At 40.5% G+C, this 19,753-nt stretch overlaps 1 protein-coding gene across 1 annotated transcript in view; it reads right to left on the bottom strand.

Moving 5' to 3' along the window:
- Positions 1-19,753, bottom strand: part of stxbp5a (syntaxin binding protein 5a (tomosyn)) — a 164,807-nt gene that overhangs the window by 66,795 nt on the left and 78,259 nt on the right. Inside the window, exons 6-7 of the mRNA XM_065008922.1 lie at positions 4,096-4,159; positions 2,191-2,274 (exon numbers count right to left, since the gene is read on the bottom strand). Of these exons, the coding sequence (XP_064864994.1) occupies positions 2,191-2,274; positions 4,096-4,159 (148 nt within the window). The remainder of the gene's footprint in view (positions 1-2,190; positions 2,275-4,095; positions 4,160-19,753) is intronic.

Below are 19,753 nucleotides of genomic sequence, written 5' to 3'. Positions count from 1 at the left end.
TCTACTGTATCTTGCCTATGCCGCTCTGTACCATCACTCATTCATATATCTTTATGTACATATTCTTTATTCCCTTACACTTGTGTTTATAAGGTAGTAGTTTTGGAATTGTTAGCTAGATTACTTGTTGGTTATTACTGCATTGTCGGAACTAGAAGCACAAGCATTTCGCTACACTCACATTAACATCTGCTAACCATGTGTATGTGACAAATAACATTTGATTTGATTTGATTTGGATTTGGTCCTGGGGCTGAGTTCACAAACCGGTTCTACTAATACACTGAAGCCTCAGGGCCAGAACATCCAATCAATCAGAATAAAACAAATTACACAATTAAAACAAAACTACTTGGGAAACACAAGTACAAGCACAAAGAAAAATGCAGTGCTATCTAGCCCTAAATCGACAGTACACCATGGCTTACTATTTGACCATGGTTACTGATCAAAACCTTAGAAAAACCTTGACAGAGTACGGGCTCAGTGAGCACAGCCTTGCCATTGAGAAGGGTAGACACAGGAAAACCTGGCTCCAAGTAGAGGTAAGGCTGTGCAACCACGGCACCACAGCAGAACCTGAGACAGAGCTGCATTTCCTGACAAAATATCACAAATATAAAACCAGGTTTCAAAGACCTCTCTGATGAGAATAGGCTACCCATCCTGTTGGGGGAGGAAGCAGAGAGCTGTGGGTTGGCAGCTCACTACATTGCTGCCTGCGATAAGATGAGGGACAGTGTCTGACAGACCAATCAACCTGCACATGTCCTCTATTGTATGCTTATTGTTATTGTTCAATGTATGGTTATTTTGACTCTTGGTTATTGTTGTTACTGTTGTCCCGTTGACAATTTTGATTCTTATGATCTTAATGTTGTAAATATCCAAAGTAAGCTGCCAATAAAGCAAATTGAATTGAATTGAGAGACTGACAGAACAACAGAAAGAGAGAGAGAGAGAGAAAGAAAGAGAGAGAGAGAGAGAGAGAGAGAGAGAGAGAGAGAGAGAGAGAGAGGGGAGAGGAGAGAAAAATAGACAGAATGCACAAGGGGGAGCATTCGCTTCAGCAGGGAGAGTCAACACAGGGGCATGTTTTGCTTGTGGAGTCTTTTTACGGTGCCACAACACTGTCAATGAGGTGAACAGAAGAACGGGTCTTCACATAAACTCATTACTGTAAGCCTGACTCTGTCTCTGTGTGTGTCTTTGTAAAACCACTCAGTCCGCTTAATAAACCTCTACTGCAAGTTTGGGCATCAGGGTTTCTGACGGGTTCTTAACTTGAGTATTATGAGGCTGGGGATGAGATACAACCAAGAAATGATATTGTTTGTTAGAAAAGGATGTTGCCTCGGAGAAACAAGTTTAAAAAATTCTTTTCACCAATGGCCGACCCTCTATAGTACAAAATGAGGGCCACAGGAGAGACAGCAGGGCGTCTGTGGTTCTAAAAGAGACTACACACTGTGTGTAGCCTACTGTAGTATTGGTTTCCCCATCTCTTGTAACTCAGTATGGGTACAGGTACAGACAAACACCAAACAATCCTGTTCTCTTCCTTCTTCAATATCAGCTGACAAAACCCAATATAACACTTCAAACCATCACACAGACTCAGAATTTTCTATGCTAAGAATCCCTATTTTGTATCCCACAGTGATGTGAGACAGAGACGTCCTTTTCCATTTCCTAAAATGAGCCTGCGGTGAGCCAAGACAAGCCTTCTCTTCTCTCCAGCGCTGAGCGGCTTAGATCACTGATGAACATGTCACATCAGACCCACACAACAACACAGAAGGCTGAGACGAGTGTTGGTGTATGTCGAGTAGGTATTAACGTGTGTGTGTGTGTGTGTGTGTGTGTACCTGTGTGTACCTGTGTGTACCTGTGTGGGTGTAGAGTAGGTATCAGAGTAGGTACATGCCTCCACTACATCTCTAGTCCTCCACAGACTCTAAAGCCATTTGATGTGATCTCTCAAAGGCAAACAATGAATATGGCATACAAGCACACAGTACACACACAGTGCACGCATACACAAACAAACACACACATACTGTATATACAGCACACATCTATTTATACAAAGCAGTTCATTAATATTTGATTCCTCTTTTAGTATTTTCATGCGTTCCCCAGATCACTGGAAGAGAGGCACTGAAAGGCATTGTGGGAGATGGTGCCTACCTCGTCATAAGTGTACCGGTAGTCTGCCTTCTTTGATTTCAGATCCCACAAGACCACGATCCCAGACTCATATCCAATTATAAGCTGGAATGAAAAAGTGACAGGCAGCTAGTGAGATTTGGCCCCGGTGAGAAGATGACCCACGTCAGAGAAGGAATAATATGCTCAAAATTCACACGGCAGGCTGTGGTGGGATGAAGGGGGGTGAAAGACAATGCATACAGGATTCACAGCTTATAGGAGTCGCCTTTTGACCTTGGTTCTAAACCAACGACAAGAAAAATAAGTGCATTTTGTTAAATGTTTTATTGATATCGGTTAACCAAACCATGCCTCCCCCACTCTAAAGTTGATACTATCAACGTATTGCAAACAATGGACTCTTTTCAATTAAATCAAATGATAAATCATTACCATGAGTACAAAAACACAGGTAATTGATAGACAAACTGTGGCTCACAAGTCATTCATCTATCAAAAACCTATAATGTTTTATAAAGGTTAAACCTATAATGTTTTATAAAGACTAAACCTCTAATGTTTCATAAAGGCTAAACCTATAATGTTTTATAAAGGCTAAACCTATAATGTTTTATAAAGACTAAACCTCTAATGTTTTATAAAGACTAAACCTATAATGTTTTATAAAGGCTAAACCTATAATGTTTTATAAAGGTTAAACCTATAATGTTTCATAAAGGCTAAACCTCTAATGTTTTATAAAGGCTAAACCTATAATGTTTTATAAAGGCTAAACCTATAATGTTTTATAAAGGCTAAACCTATAATGTTTTATAAAGACTAAACCTATAATGTTTTATAAAGGCTAAACCTATAATGTTTCATAAAGGTTAAACCTATAATGTTTTATAAAGGCTAAACCTATAATGTGTAATAAAGGCTAAACCTATAATGTTTTATAAAGGCTAAACCTATAATGTTTTATAAAGGCTAAACCTATAATGTTTTATAAAGGCTAAACCTATAATGTTTTATAAAGGCTAAACCTATAATGTTTTATAAAGGCTAAACCTATAATGTTTTATAAAGGCTAAACCTATAATATTTCATAAAGGCTAAACATATAATGTTTTATAAAGGCTAAACCTATAATGTTTTATAAAGGTTAAACCTATAATGTTTCATAAAGGCTAAACCTATAATGTTTTATGAAGGCTAAACCTATAATGTTTTATAAAGGCTAAACCTATAATGTTTTATAAAGGCTAAACCTATAATGTTTTATAAAGGCTAAACCTATAATATTTTATAAAGGCTAAACCTATAATGTTTTATAAAGGCTAAACCTATAATGTTTTATAAAGGCTAAACCTATAATGTTTCATAAAGGCTAAACATATAATGTTTTATAAAGGCTAAACCTATAATGTTTTATAAAGGTTAAACCTATAATGTTTCATAAAGGCTAAACCTATAATGTTTTATAAAGGCTAAACCTATAATGTTTTATAAAGGCTAAACCTATAATGTTTTATAAAGGTTAAACCTATAATGTTTCATAAAGGCTAAACCTCTAATGTTTTATAAAGGCTAAACCTATAATGTTTTATAAAGACTAAACCGATAATGTTTTATAAAGGCTAAACCTATAATGTTTTATAAAGGCTAAACCTATAATGTTTTATAAAGACTAAACCTATAATGTTTTATAAAGGCTAAACCGATAATGTTTTATAAAGACTAAACCTATAATGTTTAATAAAGGCTAAACCTATAATGTTTTATAACATCACCCACATGACTGACTTTCTCTCTGACTTTCTGTCTGTCTTTAGACTCATTGATGGCAGGTGGGCATGGCACACTCTTCAACATTAACAACAAGGAACGATACACACACGTAATGTAATATACACAATATGTGGGCAGAGAGACACTCTATACCTTTCCCTCATCCATGGGGTTGTCACTTATGTGGACCACAGGACCTGGGTGGGCCTTGGAGGATCTGATAGAGAGGAAGAGAAAAGGAAGAGAGAGCGCAAATAAGAAGAAAAGAGAGATGAGAAACAACATTCACCTCAGCAGCATCAAAGGGAAGTCATATACATCAGACAGGTGAGGTAGTATTACGTGTGCAGAGTTCACACACATCATGTAGATCACCTTGGACAGAGGACATACATTTAGCCTAGAGCATCTAAAGGAACTTAGTCCATTTGAAACAGAGCACTGGGAAGGACAGGGCTGACTGCTGAAGCCCTGAGAGTCCTCTTTCAAAGACAAGAGCTTACGGACAGGATAGATGGATGGCTGTCAGTCCCCTCTGAGTGTCTACTGTAGTGTATGTTGTGGCAGCCTAGGGGAGTCAGAGGTGAAACTCACAGTAAAATAAGACAGCGGGAGACCGTTTTGCGGTGCTCTAACCAAAGTTGTTCTTTAATTAAGGTTGTGGGGAATGGGGAGGGGAGAAATACAATGGAAAGGCCTCTCAGGTAACGGGTGGGTCACTCTGCGTCCGCCGTGGGGGCTCCTCGGACAGCCTGTGTTAATGAACAAAAGGAGAGAGAGATGAGTCCGGGGTTTCAACCCTTGCTCTCAACATGCGCGGGACGATGTGCTGCACGGGACGCAGCATGGGTCCTCTTCCTTTGGGGGGAAAAAAATGAAGAGAGAGATGCAGTTGAAGTCAGAAGTTTACATACACCTTAGCCAAAAACATTTAAACTCAGTTTTTCACAATTCCTGAGATTTAACCCTAGTAAAGATTCCCTGTCTTAGCTCAGTTAGGATCACCACTTTATTTGAAGTATGTGAAATGTCAGAATAATAGTAGAGAGAATGATTTATTTCAGCATTTATTTATTTCATCACATTCCCAGTGGATCAGAAGTTGACATACACTCAATTAGTATTTGGTAGCATTGCCTTTAAATTGTTTAACTTGGGTCAAACGTTTCGGGTAGCCTTCCACAAGCTTCCCACAGTAAGTTGGATGAATTTTGTCCCATTCCTCCTGACAGAGCTGGTGTAACTGAGTCAGGTTTGTAGGCCTCCTTGCTCACACACACTTTTTAAGTTCTGCCCACACATGTTCTATAGGATTGAGGTCAGGGCTTTGTGATGGCAACTCCAATACCTTGACTTTGTTGTCCTTAAGCTATTTTGCCACAACGTTGGAAGAATGCTTGAGGTCATAGTCCATTTGGAAGACCCATTTGCGACCAAGCTTTAACCTCTTCAACCTATGGGGGCGCTATGTCATTATTGGATAAAAAAACGTGCCCGTTTTAAGCGCAATATTTTGTCACGAAAAGATGCTCGACTATGCATATAATTGCCAGCTTTGGAAAGAAAACACTCTGACGTTTTCAAAACTGCAAAGATATTATCTGTGAGTGCCCCAGAACTGATCTTACAGGCGAAACCAAGATGAAACTTCAAACAGGAAATGAGCAGGATTTTTGACGCTCTGTTTTAATATCGTCTCCTTATAAGGCTGTGAATATGCTGTGAACGAGCTTATGCGCTCTGCCGTTCGTCCAAGATGTCTGCAGCATTGTGACGTGTTTGTAGGCATATCATTGGAAGATTGACCATAAGAGACTACATTTACCTGGTGTCCCGCTCGGTGTCCTGTGTCGAAATTATTGCGTAATCTGTAGGTCCATGGACGTTCCATTTCTTCAGAAGAGAAAGTCAACTGCCACGAAGGATTTATCGTCGATAGATATGTGAAAAACACCTTGAGGATTGATTCTAAACATCGGTTTGCCATGTTTCTGTCGATATTATGGAGTTAATTTGGAAAAAAGTTCGCGTTTTAATGACTTAATATATATATATATATATATTTTTTTTTCATTTTTTTTTCTTACCCAAACGTGATGAACAAAACGGAGCGATTAGTCGACACAAATAATATTTTTTGTAAAAACGGAACATTTGCTATCTAACTGAGAGTCTCCTCATTGAAAACATCTAAAGTTCTTCAAAGGTAAATGATTTTATTTGAATCCTTTTCTGGTTTTTGTGAAAATGTTGCATGCTGAAAGACAGGCATAATCCTATGCTAGGCTATCAATACTGTTACACAAATGCTTGTTTAGCTATGGTTCAAAAGCATATTTTGAAAATCTGAGATGACAGTGTTGTTAACAAAAGGCTAAGCTTGAGAGCAAATAGATTAATTTCATTTCATTTGCGATTTTCATGAATAGTTAACGTTGTGTTATGCTAATGAGTTGCGGATAGATTTACACAATCCTGGATAAAGGTTTTTTTCGTAGCTAAACGTGACGCAGAAAACGGAGCGATTTGTCCTAAACAAATAATCTTTCAGGAAAAACTGAACATTTGCTATCTGAGAGTCTCCTCAATGAAAACATCCGAAGTTCTTCAAAGGTAAATGATTTTATTTGAATGCTTTTCTGGGTTTTGTGAAAATGTTGCCTGCTGAATGCTAACGCTAAATGCTATGCTAAATGCTACGCTAGCTATCAATACTGTTACACAAATGCTTGTTTTGCAATGGTTGAGAAGCATATTTTGAAAATCTGAGATGACAGTGTTGTTAACAAAAGGCTAAGCTTGAGAGCAAATAGATTAATTTCATTTCATTTGCGATTTTCATGAATAGTTAACGTTGCGTTATGGTAATGAGCTTGAGGCTGTAGTCACGATACCGGATCCGGGATGGCTCGACGCAAGAAGTTAACTTCCTGATTGATGTCTTGAGATGTTGCTTCAATATATCCACATCCTTTTCTTGCCTCATGATGCCATTTATTCTGTGAAGTGCACCAGTCCCTCCTGAGGCAAAGCACCCCAACAACATGATGCTGCCACCCCTGTGCTTCACCATTGGGATGGTGTTCTTCGGCTTGCAGGCCTCCCCCTTTTTCCTCCAAACATAATGATGGTCATTATGGACAAACAGTTCTATTTTTGTTTCATCAAACCAGATGACATTTCTCCAACTCGTAGAATCTTTGTCCCCATGTTCAGTTGCAAACCATAGTCTGGCTTTTTTTTATGGTGGTTTTGGAGCAGTGGCTTCTTCCTTGCTGAGTGCCCTTTCAGGTTATGTCGATATAGGACTCGTTTTACTGTGGATATAGATACGGTTCCTCCAGCATCTTCACAAGGTCCTTTGCTGTTATTCTGGGATTGATTTGCACTTTTTGCACAAAAATATGTTAATCTCTAGGAGACCGAATGCATCTCCTTCCTGAGCAGTATGACGGCTGCGTGGTCCCATGGTGTTTATCCTTTTTGGGATAGGGGGCAGCATTTTCACTTTGGATGAATAGCGTGCCCAGAGTGAACTGCCTCCTACTCTGTCCCAGATGCTAATATATGCATATTATTATTAGTATTGGATAGGAAAGAGTGGCTCAGGCTTGTGACGCGCGCTCCTGACATATTTACCTCTCGTTCCAGTGCTTTTCTTCAGACATAGGAATTCTCCAGTTGGAAGCTTATTGATGTTTTATGTTAAAAGCATCCTAAATATTGATTCCATACATCGTTTGACTTGTTTCTACGACCTGTAACGGAACTTTTCGAGTTTTTGTCTGGACGAAGTGCTTGCGCCTCATGAAGATGGATTACTGGGCTTAACACGCTAACAACGTGGCTATTTGGACATAAATGATGGCCTTTATGGAACAAATCAGTCATTTATTGTCGAACTGGGATTCCTGGGAGTTTCTTCTGATGAAGATGAACCAGACTTGTAGAGGTCTACAATTTTTTTTCTGAGGTCTTAGCTGATTTCTTTGGATTTTTCCATGATGTCAAACAAAGAGGTAGGCCTTGAAATACATCCACAGGTACACCTCCAATTGACCCAAATGATGTCAATTAGCCTATCAGAAGCTTCTAATGCCATGACATCATTTTCTGGAATTTTCCAAGCTGTTTAAAGGCACAGTCAACTTAGTGTATTTAAACTTCTGATCCACTGATACAGTGAATTATAAGTGAAATAATATGTCTGTAAACAATTATTGGAAAAATTACTTGTGTCATAAACAAAGTAGATGTCCTAACTAACTAGCCAAAACTATAGTTTGTTAACAATACATTTTTGGAGTGGTTGAAAAGTGTATGTAAACTTCCGACTTTTGGTGAGTCAAACATTGCCTAGAATCTTCTTTGTTGTTGGATCGAGGTGCTTATCATATTCACTCCAGTTCTTCTGAAGTCTAGATGTACCCTCTGCCTGTCTGTCCAAGCGCCCGAGTGACTGCACCTCTACTTATACCCATTTGGGATAATGAGGGACAGGTGGGACCTATTCCAGGTGCCAATTGGTTGCAGAACCTAGACTGAGTAATATTGGTGTTGAATACCCAGCCCCAGTTGGTGACTGTAGAGCTGCCCATTGGGCTGACTGACCTTGGCCTCTCTGGCCCTCTGGAGCTGACCATGGTCCTGCTACTTCCTTTGTAGCTCCCTGCTTGCCCACAGTGTGTGTGTGTGTCTCTCTCTCTCCGTATCTCCATCTCAGTCTCCATCTCCCTGCCTCCCCCTCTCTCTATGAGAATACACATTTAGCTCTCTCTCTGTCCTCTCTCCTCTCCTTATGCCAATGGCAGTAACAATAGCATCTATCAATCTAACCCCTCTACACCCAGGCCTAAGACGGACATCACGGCTAACATAGAGGATGAAGAGAGGAAAGGAAGCTATGGCTAGGAGAATAAGGACCAAACCCATAGCTGCCCGGGTCTATATTCAGCAATGTTAACCTAATACTGTTATTACCTCAGTGTTACTGCAGCTGGAGTTGTTTATTTATCTAATACCCCTCGCCACTGTCTCACTATTATTTAAAAACCAACCCATTCCCTGCTGCACGCACACGCACGCGTGCACACAAACATACACACAGGAAATGGCAAGGTTTTGGAGAAGGGATCACCATGGCAACAGAGGCAGGATGTGCAGAGTGCAGACAGCCTCCTGAAAACATACAGCACCCACACAGAGGCAAGCACACACACACACACACACACACACAGTGTGTGATGTGCAGGTTGACTCATAACCCGCAGACCCTGCGGTTATATCCACGGGACAGATGGGTTTAGGGTCATTAAATGGGCTGAATGAAAAAAGTTCATGGGCAATTTATATCTATAGGCTACTTGAGGTTTTTCTTTCATTATTTTAGGCTATCTGGCATTAGTGCGTAAACCTAAGCCTCAAGGTCTAACTGTACAAGCGCCAAGTAGCCTACACGCCAATCGCCAAATGCTTTTGGGAACAGGAAGAAAAGTTAACGTCAATACATGGAGGAAAAATGACAATGTCAAAGTTTTATTCAAGAAGAGAAAAGCTGCGAAATGGAGAGTTGAACATAAAGCGAAGGTAGTTGGGGAAAGATTTGGTGGAGTGGTAAAAGAGGATGATGGCAGTGCCGGCTATGTTAGCCTATGTGTGATGATTGTGAGGCATTATACACATTCGACAGTCACAAGATGGGGATTTTGAATAGGCCTATGGCACGTCAAGGGAACTGTAGCCTACTGTTCAGGTGGGTTAGATCGAAACTAAAACCTGGAAACTGACTGTAGGTCTATAACCTCTCACACATTGCCTTAATATTAACTCCTGCAGAACTAAGCATTTCTTGCTGTAAAATGATACACCAAATGTAGGCAAAATGTTTAATTGGGAACTGGAGTGGAGGTGCTATCTTTATTAGCGTCATAAAAGCTGATTGTGTTTCAACCACATAAAATATGCATCCAAACTAAATTGAAAACTTATCAGAAACATGTCGAGTTGCTTTCACACATTTTTTTTATTTCCTTAGAAATTAAAGTAATTTGGAAATTTTCAACAGAAGAAGATGACAAAGGAAACTTTACCGATGTCAACTAGATTGAAGTATTCATTCTATCAATTTACGGCAATATTCTGGTGAGCAAGGGTTTAATTAGTCTTATAGGGCAAAATATAATAAGGAGAAAAGTGCATTGGGTATTCAGAGGATATTTATAAACTAAAATAACATCGATGCTTACAAGAAGGGGTTGGAAGCGGTTCAAGGAATAGAACTGAAAACCGGAAAATAGTTACAGATCTCAAGGAACAGAAACGAAACCGGGAACGAAAGTGATCCATATACTGTTCCACAACAGAACCGTTATTTTAAAAGCATGGGAACCGTTTTTTTTCCCCCAGCCATTTTTTTCTAGTCCCACAAAAAAATGCAACTAAGCGCCTATGCAAAGCCATCACTGTGTCACTCAGAAACGTATGCCAGTGTCTGCCTGTAAGCTGAAAATCTTTGCCAGTGTGTGTGCATGTTAAGGCTACCGTCCCCCTCCGAAGCATTAACTACTATATTGATGTTACCAGAGTGATTCAGAAGATAGAGAGATAGATTTTTGATTAGCTAGAGAAGAATTTATAAACTTTTTCAATGCTAGTTAAGGATACCACAGTGTAGGCCTAGTTGGATTTAACTACAAAAAGGTAAAATGTGTTTTTTATTCTGGTGCTACTCTGTACACACAAGCTTGTTAGCTTGCTAGCTTAAGCTTGTTAGCTTGCTAGCTCAAAGGACATTCAAAGTTCCTTCATTGAAGCCGCTCCTGCCAGGTATAATTCTGTGCACTTAATTCAAATAAAGCATGTCATAAAAAGATGCCCAGCTCTCAAAGCCTCCTCCTCAGCCTTCTCTCGCTTTCTCCTCACCCACAAAATTTGAGTTGCGCCATAGACGTAAGATGTCAACAGCTAGCTTTGTCTGCACTGATTGGTGAAGTATTTTAATGAGCGAAATGGAAAAAACAGTTGATTTCACAGGTTAAAAAAGGAACCGAAAGTATATAAATATAAACTGGTACTCTTGGGGGTTTGAACTCTGTAACGGCTTTCTAATGGTGAAGGAGAGTCGGACCAAACTGCAGCGTTTCTATTGTGATTCATCTTTAATAAACAAACGTAACACACAACAAAACGAAAACCGAAAACAGCCTATACAAGTGTCTACTAACCTCTAACCAGGACATCAAGACACACAGGACAATCACCCACAATACAACCAAAGAATATGGCTGCCTAAATATGGTTCCCAATCAGAGACAACGGTAAACACCTGCCTCTGATTGAGAACCACTTCAGACAGCCATAGACTCTCCTAGAACACCCCACTAAACTACAATCCCACTATACACACATTCCAAAATCCCAAGACAAAACACCCCACAATACAAAAACTCTATGCCACACCCTGGCCTGACCCAATACATGAAGAAAACACAAAATACTTAGACCAGGGCGTGACAAACTCGTTCAGAACTTTACAGTGGAATGGAACAACAACAAAAAATGGTTCTGTTCAGAACAAAACGATCAGAAAATAATGTAGGTACAAACCCCTGCTTACAACTAATCATTTTCTTTATTCTGTCAAACTTGATAATTGAAAATAAATATAAACAGAGGTTTTACAAGTAACATTGAGTTGATGTACAATACTTGCCCTGGAGTAGGGGCGTCTCACCTCTTCTGTAAGGTCTAAAGAGGGAGGGGTTACTGGGTAGGTTCCTCAGTCCTGCTAGTACACACACACACACATCTCACTTCAGGTTGTCACTGTGATGGCAAAAAACTCTGATGCTTTCCTCACTAGATCTAGTCAAGTGTACAGAATTGATTTAGAGGCGAGTTGTGTTGATTCCTTTACTATCTCAGCCATCCAGGGCAAATCAAACCAAATGTATTTGTCACATGCGTCATGAGCAATAGGTGTACGCTAACAGTTAAATGCTTACTTACAGTTCCTTTTACCAACAATTCAGAGTCCTTTTTCCCTTTACTTGGTCGACAACAAAGTATTGAGAGGAGCCCCTACAAGGCTCTACATCTGTATCTGTGCAAGAGTGTGAAAATGAATGACAAGATGTAGAGGCCTGAATTCCACACCCCGTACTTCTCTCATAATGGATAGAGCCTGCAGTGGAATCTGACTTCTATATGGAAGGCATTCACTTTAGCCCATATCATATTGCATGCATCACATTCACACACACACATATGCAATACACACAGACCATATTTAGGCCATCAAACCCAATGTCCCATAGCTGATATCATACACACAAACACTGTCAAAGACCATCAACCACCTGTGATGTGTATCACTAGTGGATAGTATCAGCATGCATGCATAACCATACACGTACACAAAACACACACCAGAGCATGTGAGCTGATTTGAGTGGTTGGAAATCCTGCTCGTTGCTCATGAAGTGGTGCTTGCCCACTGCTCCTGCTTCATGTCCTTTCCAACCGCTCCTAAAACTGCTGTGTGCTCACGGGAAAACATACTGACGCTCCAAATTTGCCCTATTCATTCAAATCACAATTGAACCAACACCCATTTACTTTCGTGACCACCTGGACCGACCATTTGTTTTTGAAGTATTGAAACCAAACCATATGATTATAATGAATATTATTGAATAAACATGAAACGGTGAATGTAAGAAGTGCACATCGTTTCAAATAGGCTACATGTCATAATAAACAGCATATAAACACTCTACATAGGTCAGGAGCCAGACAAGGAGACTAAGACTGAATGAAAATGTATTATTTAGGCTATATTATTTCAAGGCTATATCCTACAAAGAAATACATTGTGAAGCATTTGTGAGTGCGTTACAATAGGCTGGTAGGGACATAAAGCGCTCAGTATTTAAACAACATTTCATTGTATAGTCTATTCATCATTATTCGTCTAAAAAATTGCACATATAGGCTGTGACTTACTTAGAGAATGAAATACAAATTAAACGGAAAATGACTTATTACTGCCTTTGAATTCATTTTTAGAAACAGTAGTTTGGTCAGTCTATGGCTTCAGGCTCATGCGATGGTCCCTGGAGAGCAGGCCACCAGTGGAGAATATCCTCTCCTCACTTGCAGAGTAACCCAATCAAAAGGGAACGCTCCTTGAACATGGGAATATGCCAGGCCTATTGGGCCGAAATCAATTATGGCCTACTGTATAGATTAGGGTTCTCCAACTGACAAATCTGGCCCACCAGCAATATTATCTGTCCCCCAAAAGCCCCCCAAATGATTCTAAATATGTTTTTATTAAAAAACAATATACATTAATAAAAATATATAGGACTGAGATGCAAAAAGCCCGAAATGCAATGTCCCAAGAAGGAAGTTACCCTACCTAAATAATGCAAAAGTTACATTTGAATTTATCTAATAAAGCAGGCAGCGGACCATTTTGTGGTGCTGAAACGTAAAGCTGCAACCGCAGCACAATCAATAGGAGTTGACCAGCGTCTGGTTCTGAAAATATAGCGAACTCTTTATGCAAGTGGCACACAGCAACAGATGGAGAAAAACTACACCAGTCGAGTAATTCACTTCAACAATAATCTTCATTTTAATTTGACTTTACAAACAACAAGAGGGCTTAATTGGAGTCTATTTCTTCCGAGCCTAGGCCATATAAAAAAAAAATATGACCTAATATTCTGTTATAATCTCCACCCGGCACAGCCAGAAGAGGACTGGCCACCCCTCATAGCCTGGTTCCTCTCTAGGTTTCTTCCTAGGTTTTGGCCTTTCTAGGGAGTTTTTCCTAGCCAACGTGCTTCAACACCTGCATTGCTTGCTGTTTGGGGTTTTAGGCTGGGTTTCTGTACAGCACTTTGAGATATCAGCTGATGTACGAAGGGCTATATAAATATTTATATATTGATTTATATGACCTAATATAAATGTTTGTTTTTTTTTCAAATTATGCCTACTTCCAATTGCAACTGGACAAAAATGTAGCATCCTACATAAAACAATACTTTAAAGAAAAAAAGACCATGTCTGTTTCTGAATGTCTGTATCGGGAGTCTCGGGATAGCCTGCTCCTGTAAGAACAAACAGAAAATACTGTCAACTTGAGACCTAAATAGCCCTGTATAAGCACTCACAATAATGTTAGTATTTACTAAATACAGTCATGTAGGCCACTGAGGTACTTACTTGGACACAATCTTGTGGATGTCTTGTGAGATAGATGTGAGTATAATGCGCAGGCAGTCTGACTATCAGTCAAAAGTTTGGACAAACCTACTTATTCAAGGGTTTTTCTTTATTTTGACTATTTTCTTCTTCATAAAAACACACACACACACACACACACACACACACACACACACACACACACACACACCACACACACAAGCATCAAACACTGAAACAGCGAAAACAGTCACCCTGACCTATGGTAACATGGTATTAACACCCGTAGCAACATGCCACCATCAATGATGGCAACATGCCAACACAATATGTTTTGACTACCTATTAACAGTAGGTGTATTTGGGGAAGTGGTATATTGTAGGTGTAGTTATCACAATGAGCTAACAAAAAAGAGGAGTCAGAGAGAGATTTTGACAGAGATGGGGAATGGATAGAAAGAAAGAGTGGAGTGGAGTGTGAGGACTAGTGGGTAAGCTTTGCTATCGTCTAGGTCCGTTAGAGGATTGGCTGATTAGCCTCTCTAGGGTATGTGGGATGCTAGCGTCCCAACTGGCCAACATCCAGTGAGATTGCAGAGCGCCAAATTCAAATACAGAAATACTCATTATAAAAATTCAGAAAACAAAACATATTTTACATAGGTTTAAAGATGAACGTCTTGTGAATCCAACCACGGTATCAGATTTTTAAAATGCTTTACGGCGAAAGCATACCGTACGATTATTTGAGAACATAGCCCAGTTGACAAATTATTACAAACAGTAACCAGCCAAGCAGAAGCGTTACAAAACTCAGAAATAGAGATAAAATTAATCCCTTACCTTTGATCATCTTCATATGGTTGCACTCAGAATACATTCATTCACTCAATAAATGTTCCTTTTGTTCGATAAAGTCTCTTTAAATCCAAAAACCTCCGTTTCGTTCGCACGTTTTCTTCAATAATCCAGACTCAAACGCAGTCAAAACAGGCAGACAAAAAAAATCCTAATTGTATCCGTAAAGTTCATAGAAACATGTCAAACGATGTTTATATTCAATCCTCAGGTTGTTTTTAGCCTAAATGATCTATAATATTTCAACCGGACAATAACGTTGTCAATATAAAAGGTAAACAAGAAATGCACTCTCTCGGGATCGCGCATGAAAAAGCTCTGTGACACGTCAGGGTCCACTCATTCAGACTGGTCTTACTCCCTCATTTATAAGAATACAAGTCTGAAACAATTTCTAAAGACTGTTGACATCTAGTGGAAGGCATAGGAACTGAAAATTGAGTCCTAAGTCAATGGATACTGTAATGGCATTGAAAAGAAAACTACTTCTCAGGTTTTCGCCTGCCAAAAATGTTATACTCAGAAACACTATTTTAACAGTTTTGGAAACTTTAGAGTGTTTTCCATCCAAATCTACCAGTTATATGCACATCATATCTTCTGGGCCCGAGTAGCAGGCCGTTTAATTTGGGCATGCTTTTCATCCAAAATTCCGAATGCTGCCCCCTACTCTAGAGAAGTTAGATCACCATTGTGTCTGGGCCACGTCGGAAAACCCTGACTGCATGGGGCTCTCTCACACTTACACTCAGGATGCAGGGAATTTGGTAAGTATTGACTGAATTATGCATTTTCATACACACACACACACACACACCAGTGGAGGCTGCTGAAGGGAGGACGGCTCATTATAATCGCTGGAACGGAGTCAATGGAATGGCTTCAAACACATGGGAAACATGTATTTGATACCGTTCCACTCATTCCACTCCAGCCATTCCCACGAGCCCATCCTACTCAATTAAGGTGCCACCAACTTCCTGTGAGGCACACACACACGGAGAGTTAGCAAAAGACAGGAATAAAGTGGGGGAAGGGAAAAGCGGGAGAGAGAACACGCTCTGGTGTTAACATGAACTGTGTGTCATAGTGGGCCTTAGGCTGTCCTTTACTCATGTTATAGTTTTCCCTTGTACACACGGACAACATCCCTGACTATGACTCATATCACACACCTTTTCCATTGCATGTTCTCATTCACACATGACCTGGCCTCCTCCCACTTGTGGGTGACAGTACAAGAGTCACACATACAGTGTAGTTCCAGGCTATGCCCAGAGCCAGAGGTGTGGTTACTAAATGCAGTCTTTAAATAGCAGGAGCCTGGCCTGGGGATGTTTACCATACACTGAAGCACAGAACAGAACCTAGCTAGCCATTGTTGCTATACTCTCCACACAGAGATAGTGAGAGAGGGAGGATAGCTAATAGGCAAATTGTACTATCCTCACCCACACCTGATTCTGATCTGGGAAACTGAGCTGGGCTATGATGACTGGTTTAATGTGATTACTACAGGGATGGTGATGACTGGCTTTGTAATGTCCCCACTATCCCCACTACTGTATGTCACATACTCTTTGGTCTGGTAAATTGGTTGTACTGTTCTTCACTATGCCTAGTCTAATCTTGAACACAACTTACTGTTACCTAGAAGTTCTTGGTGTACTAAACTAGAACAGAACTGAACTGCAGTGTTCTGCTGTAGTATTGAGTGCTGCAGTATTTCCTAGTAATCTGCTTGACAGTGTTCAGTTCCACTCTGTAATGTTCAGTGCTCTGATGTGCATTGTGTATTTCTCTCTATGCAGTGCAATACTGAGGTGGTGTAATATGAAGAGCGCCATCTTCATTGTTCCCTTCAACCGCTCACTCCACTGTCCCTCTCTGATGACAGCATCAAAAGAGGATAATAGGAGGAGACAAAGGAAGTCAAGGTATCTAACCTTCATTCCAGCAGCCCAGAATAAGACGAGAGAGAAAGAGAGGGGGAGAGAGAGGGAGAGAGAAAGTGCCACCTGAAACACTCTCAGATATCCCCTTATCATAAAAGCCTTTATGTGCAGATGTTCTGTTGTCATCAGAACTGAATATGGGCCACATGCACACACATATACAGTGCCTTCAGAAAGTATTCACACCCCTTGACTTTTTCCACATTTAGTTGTGTTGAAATTGATTCAATTACACCCACGGTTATATCCGCGGGGTGGACGGGTTTAGGGTCATTAAATATCGGGTGGGTGGCAGGCAGGTTGAATAAAGAGATGACCTACACGTCAATCGCCAAATGCTTTTGGAAACAGGCAGAAAAAGTTTACATCAAATCCACAGGAGGCAAAAAGGGCAATGTCGGAGTTTAATTCAATTAGAGAAAAGATGCAAAATGGATAGTTGATAATAAAGAGAAGGGAGGGCCAGTAATGTAATATTTGGAAAACATTTGGTGAAGTGGTAAATGAGGATGATAGCAGTGTTATGTGTGATGATTGTGAGGACCTATACAAATTCGACAGTCACAAAACACGGACTTAAAACATGTCCCAAGATAGCGCCGACAGATAGGGCAGCTCTGCTTCTAACTCCTAAACAACTTTGCAGTATTTTGTTATTTTGTGTGTTATTTATTAAATTATTAGCCAAGGACATGTTTTGTGTTATTACATACAGCCGGAAATAACGTTTGTATATCAGAGAGGCGGTAACTCACCAGCATTACGAGCGGGAATGCGAATTTCCCGAATTGTTCGTACCCCCCATGGCAACTGAACTGATTCCAGAGGCTGATCTAAAACACTGCCAGCGGAGAATAGGTATTCGGAGTGGACTTCTAGTCCAACTCAGGAGGCGCGCACACCATCCACCGCTTCCGAGTATATTACTCACTAATGTTCAGTCTCTGGATAATAAAGTAGATGAGCTCAGGGCGAGAATCTCCTTCCAGAGAGACATCAGGGATTGTAACATACTCTGTTTCACGGAAACATGGCTCTCTCAGGATATAGTGTCTTTATCCATAAAGCCAGTCCATACAGTTCTCAGTATATCACACAGACAGAAATAAAGAACTCCCTGGGAAGAAGAAACGTGGGGGTGTAAAACCAGCCTCGTCGCGGACACAGGCATCTTGCTTCCGGACAAGCTAAACACCTTCTTTGCCCACTTTGAGGATAACACAGTGCCACCGACGCGGCTTGCTACCAAAGAGATTACTATCGCCCCGTAGCACCTTACCTGACACTCTAGACCCATTTAAAATAATCTCTCACTCAATGTTGACAAAACAAAGGAGCTGATCGTGGACTTCAGGAAACAGCAGAGGGAGCACGCCCCTATCCACAATGATGGGATCGCAGTGGAGCAGATGGAAAGCTTCAAGTTCCTCGGCATACACATCACTGACGATCTGAAATGGTCCACCCACACAGCTAGTGTGTGAAGAAGGCGCAACAGTGCTTCTTCAAGGAGGCTGAAGAAATTTGGCTTGGCACCTAAAACCCTCACAAACTTTTACAGATGCACAATTGAGTGCCTCCTGTCGGGCTGTATCACTGCCTGGTCCGCTATCATTCAGAAGGTGAGGTCAGTACAGGTGCACCGAGAGACTGAAAAACAGCTTCTATCTCAAGGCCATCAGACTGTTAAATAGCCATCACAAGGCAGCTTCCACCCGGTTACGTAACCCTGCACCTTAGATGCTGCTGCCCTATAGACATGAAATCACTGGTCACTTTAATAATGGAACACTAGCCACTATACTAATGTCTACATATTTTTGCTTTACTCATCTCATATGTGTATACTGTATTATATTCCACTTTATTTTAGTCTATGCCAGTCTGACATTGCTCATTCTAATATTTATATATTCCATTCTTTTACTTTTAAGTTGTGAGTATTGCGTGTATTGTTGTTAATTGTTAGATGTTACTGTACTGTTGGAGCTAGAAACACAAGCATTTCGCTACACCCTCAATAACATCTGCTAAACATGTGTATGTGTAACCGGTGTTATGGCTAGATAGTTGGCTGGGTGCACACTAATAGCGTTTCAATCTGTGACGTCACTCACTCTGAGACCTTGAAGTAGTTGTTTCCCTTGCTCTGCAAGGGCCGCGGCTTTTGTGGAGTGATAGGTAACAATGCTTCGAGGGAGGCAGTTGTTGATGTGTGCAGAGGGTCCCTGGTTCAGTGCGAGGAGAGGGACGGAAGGAACACTGTGACATTGATGCTGTTGATCCGGATCACTGGTTGCTGCGGAAAAAGAGGAGGTCAAAAAGGAGGGTGAGTGTAACCGGTGTAAAATGGCTAGCTAGTTAGCGCGTTGCGCGCTAATAGTGTTTCAATCGGTGACGTCACTGGCTCTGAGACCTTGAAGTGGTTGTTTCCTTTGCTCTGCAAGGGCTGCGGCTTTTGTGGAGCGATGGGTAATGGTGCTTCAAGGGTGACTGTTGTCGATGTGTGGAGAGGGTCCCTGGTTTGAGCTCAAGTAGGGCCAAGGAGAGGGACAAAAGCAGAACTGCTACATATACAGTGGAAGAACAAGTATTTGATACACTGCCGATTTGGCCGGTACAAAGCATGGAGGTCTGTAATTTTTATCATAGGTACACTTCAACTGTGAGAGACGGAATCTAAAACAAAAATCCAGAAAATCACATTGTATGATTTTTAAGTAATTCATTTGCATTTTATTGCATGACATAAGTATTTGATACATCAGAAAATCAGAACTTAA

This window comes from Oncorhynchus nerka, linkage group LG24 (assembly GCF_034236695.1).
Source record: "Oncorhynchus nerka isolate Pitt River linkage group LG24, Oner_Uvic_2.0, whole genome shotgun sequence".
Lineage (NCBI taxonomy): Eukaryota > Metazoa > Chordata > Actinopteri > Salmoniformes > Salmonidae > Oncorhynchus > Oncorhynchus nerka.
Note: the sequence above shows the minus strand (reverse complement) of the source record. Positions and strands in the feature narration are given on the sequence as shown.